The 3,124-nt window shown below is 48.8% G+C and overlaps 1 protein-coding gene across 1 annotated transcript; it reads left to right on the top strand.

Annotated features, from left to right (window-relative positions):
* The first annotated feature begins 874 nt into the window (after nt 1–874).
* On the top strand, nt 875–2,255 carry LOC126540945 (putative nuclease HARBI1). Its single transcript, XM_055076368.1, has 3 exons — nt 875–1,235; nt 1,796–1,931; nt 1,999–2,255. Exons 1-3 carry the CDS (start codon nt 966–968, stop codon nt 2,124–2,126), a joined length of 534 nt encoding a protein of 177 aa, XP_054932343.1. The 5' UTR covers nt 875–965; the 3' UTR covers nt 2,127–2,255.
* Nucleotides 2,256–3,124: the final 869 nt, after the last annotated feature.

The following is a 3,124-nucleotide window of genomic DNA, read 5'->3' as shown; positions in this document are numbered from 1 at the left end:
ATAAAATATTACAATTATCTTTATAGATATCGAAGCATTTCGAGGCATTGTTGATAACAACGTACGAAGTGGCGTCTGCCAAGGCTTGTGTGCAACACCCTCTCAATATTCTTCAGGCCTCTCCTGACCCTGCTTTCCACGTGTCACGTCACACCATGGCTGCGATCGCGCTGACAGCTCGCTTTTCCGTTCGTTTACCCTCTCGCGATTCGTTGGGGCCCGCGCGTTCAGTCACGGCCGCCATTGCGCCGGGGCAGGACCACAAAGCGCGCATACGTCCCATTCCTGGCAATCGTTCGAAAACCGAGTGGAATCGTCTGCTAGCGTGGAACGGTCGACAAGGTCTTTCGTTTCGAAGAATGAATGGCCGTCGTCATAGCAACGCTAGCAGCTAGTAGCCTGTCGTCGGCTCGTAATGTCGCTCGCCGAGCATGGGTGACCCTGGCGGGGGTAACGTTTTACGAGATTAAAACGCGATCCGCCGTCGCAGAACGTGAGCGATGTAAATTATTGAAAACAACTGTGACCACAGTGAAATTAAATGTTGTGCCTGCGCTTAGATAAATATAGATGGTCTTCTTTTTTTTTTAATGTTGAATGATCTGAACGCATTTGTCGAGAATGCTCGCCGTTTCACGTTGTGATCAGAGAACCGCGTTAATTGTTTGGCGGTTTGACGCTCACAAGTCACGATGGTCGCTCCTATTGTCGTGCTTTTGGAGTCTTTCGGGCAGCCTCGGCGACGCATATTTCGGGACGCATTTGACGAGCTGACAAAGGAAGCGTACCGCGAGCACTTCAGGCTCTCGAAGAGCAGTGTGCGATGGCTCTGCGAACAATTGCAAGACACCATCGGTGGCCTTCAGACCGGTGGCATCACGGCGCAAGACAAGGTGGTTTGTGCTCTCCGCTTCTTCGCGACGGGGAGCTTCCAAAGATCCATCGGCAGCGAAGATTTCATATCCATGGGGCAGGCTTACGTGAGCGAGAGCAGTCGCGCGGTTGCGGAAGCAATAACCGTGGTGGGCCGGCAACAGGTTTGGGTGAGCATCCCAATGACACCGGCCGGCAAGGCTAGCGCAAAGGCGGCCTTTGCGGATCGCGCCCGCATTCCCGGTGTAGTGGCCTGTGTCGACGGGACGCTCATTGCCAGAAAACAGCCTGAAGGACTCAGTCCGTGCGAGACTGCGGGCTTCATGTCGAGAAAAGACTTCTACTCATTGAATGCCATGATCGTAAGTACTCACGATCTGCCATTTTTTGCACGCTTTCATTTTTTGTAGTAGCTTACCGGTTTCATGTAATGTCGTCGTAGTGTGTACAATACGGGTATCACGTAAAGGATTATCCATAGTGATCGAGCCCGTTCGGAATTGAATTTGTGGGTCCAGATAAACTGATTTGCTTAAGTTGCGAGGGGGGGAGGTAATTTCGGTTTATAATTTCGAACCAGATCAAATCGATCGCGATCTATAGTGCCCATGTGGCACGGGTATAAGATTGTGCAGTACGCATTGAAAGACTAAGGCGGCTATGATGACCGTTAATTCACAAATCTCTCGTGAATGTAGCTTTTTGCACATTTCTTGCAATAATTCAAGAAAACTATTTCAGAGATTGCTTTTTACTAGTCTGAGAAAGAATGCAGCTGTGTATGCGAAAGAATGGTGAAATCATAGGGGTGCAAAAGCATTTTATTGAGACTCTATCTGTCAGCGTGACGTGCAATACGAAAATATTCCTGCACAAATTAATTATTCTGAACCATTTTCCGCCCGTTGGTTCTGCCCTCCAGGTGTGTGATGCCCACACGCGCATCGTGGACACCGATCCCCGTTTCCCCGGATCCTGCCACGACTCTTACGTATGGAGGTACTCTCCACTCTTAGGCCGCCTCACCAGTAACTTTCGACGTGGAGAATGCTTGCTTGGTGAGTGCTGCAGACATGTTGCAGTTAGTGAAGTATATTACACAGTTATCATGTTTCCAACATGCAGGAGGCTTGGGCTACCATCTTGAGCCATGGCCGCTCACACCTGTGCCAGGCCATCCAGGCATTCACAATCGGGAAACCGGGCCCATGCCTCCTTTAGGAATGTTGTGGAGAGGGGTATTGGCGTCTTGAAGGCAATGTTCCGATGCCTTAAATGGTACCGGACCCTCCTTTATCAGTCCAAGGATGCAGCTACAATATTGGCAGCCTGCGGCGCTCTCCCCAACATTACTTTGAAGGCAGGGGAGCCTGAGCTGCCAGACAGCGATGAGGAGGTCTAGCACGACCAGCCGCCGCAGCAATGACAATTCCAGCAGGGCTTGCCTGTGTCCGAAGGGCATCACACCTGCCGGCAGGAACCGCCTAGAGAGCTGCTCATGCAGGCAAAGCAGATGAGGAGCCAGGTAGTCAACCTCTTCTCTGTGACCCCTACCTGGCGTACAACTCATCTGCGTGCGCTACATCGTCAGCTCAGGCAGCAACAGCAGGTTCGTTGCACGGCTCAACCGTGAAGTCAGGTGTGTTCTCCAACACAAGCGTGAAAAGGCAAACCTCATAGTGCTATTGAAAAATTGAAATGGTCTCCCTTGATCAGAGGGATGCAAGTCATTTTCAAAAATATTTGTTTTGATTAATACTGAAATCTCCCCTGCGGATTTTCACAGGGTGTGTCACACCAACAAAAGGTTGAAAAGAGTAAAGACAGGCGTTAAAGGCCTATTGCTGGGTAAGTTAGTTACTGATGGGAACGAAAATTAAAGGAGGATACAAATAACAGCAGAATCACCTTAGCGCGTGTGCTGCCTCATGTCTTTTCCAGGTTCCTTTTTCTTTTGTAATTTTATTATTGAACAACTACAAACACAAAATACAAAACAACACACTGTTATAACAGGGAACAATGAAAACAAAACAGACAGCGGTATGTTTTGCACCAAAACATGTGGCATTTGAACATTTTGTGCATCCCTGTAGCCAGCTGGGTAGCTAGGTTAAAACTTTAGAAGAACATTGGGTTTCACACTGCAACGGGCACATTGTTTATGCACTATATTCAGCCAGCATGGAATAAAGGCAAGAAATCGCGTAGCTCAAGGAAATGTTATTACTTTAATCTACTTCATGGCTTC

Source organism: Dermacentor andersoni, chromosome 2 (assembly GCF_023375885.2).
Source record: "Dermacentor andersoni chromosome 2, qqDerAnde1_hic_scaffold, whole genome shotgun sequence".
Lineage (NCBI taxonomy): Eukaryota > Metazoa > Arthropoda > Arachnida > Ixodida > Ixodidae > Dermacentor > Dermacentor andersoni.
Note: the sequence above shows the minus strand (reverse complement) of the source record. Positions and strands in the feature narration are given on the sequence as shown.

Excerpts from the sequence above, each read along its gene's own strand:
- LOC126540945 (XM_055076368.1), top strand. The coding sequence starts at position 966 with ATGGGGCAGGCTTACGTGAGCGAGAGCAGTCGCGCGGTTGCGGAAGCA. Across the intron at positions 1,236-1,795 it reads ACTCATTGAATGCCATGATC|GTGTGTGATGCCCACACGCG; the intron begins GTAAGTACTCAC and ends TCTGCCCTCCAG. Across the intron at positions 1,932-1,998 it reads ACGTGGAGAATGCTTGCTTG|GAGGCTTGGGCTACCATCTT; the intron begins GTGAGTGCTGCA and ends TCCAACATGCAG.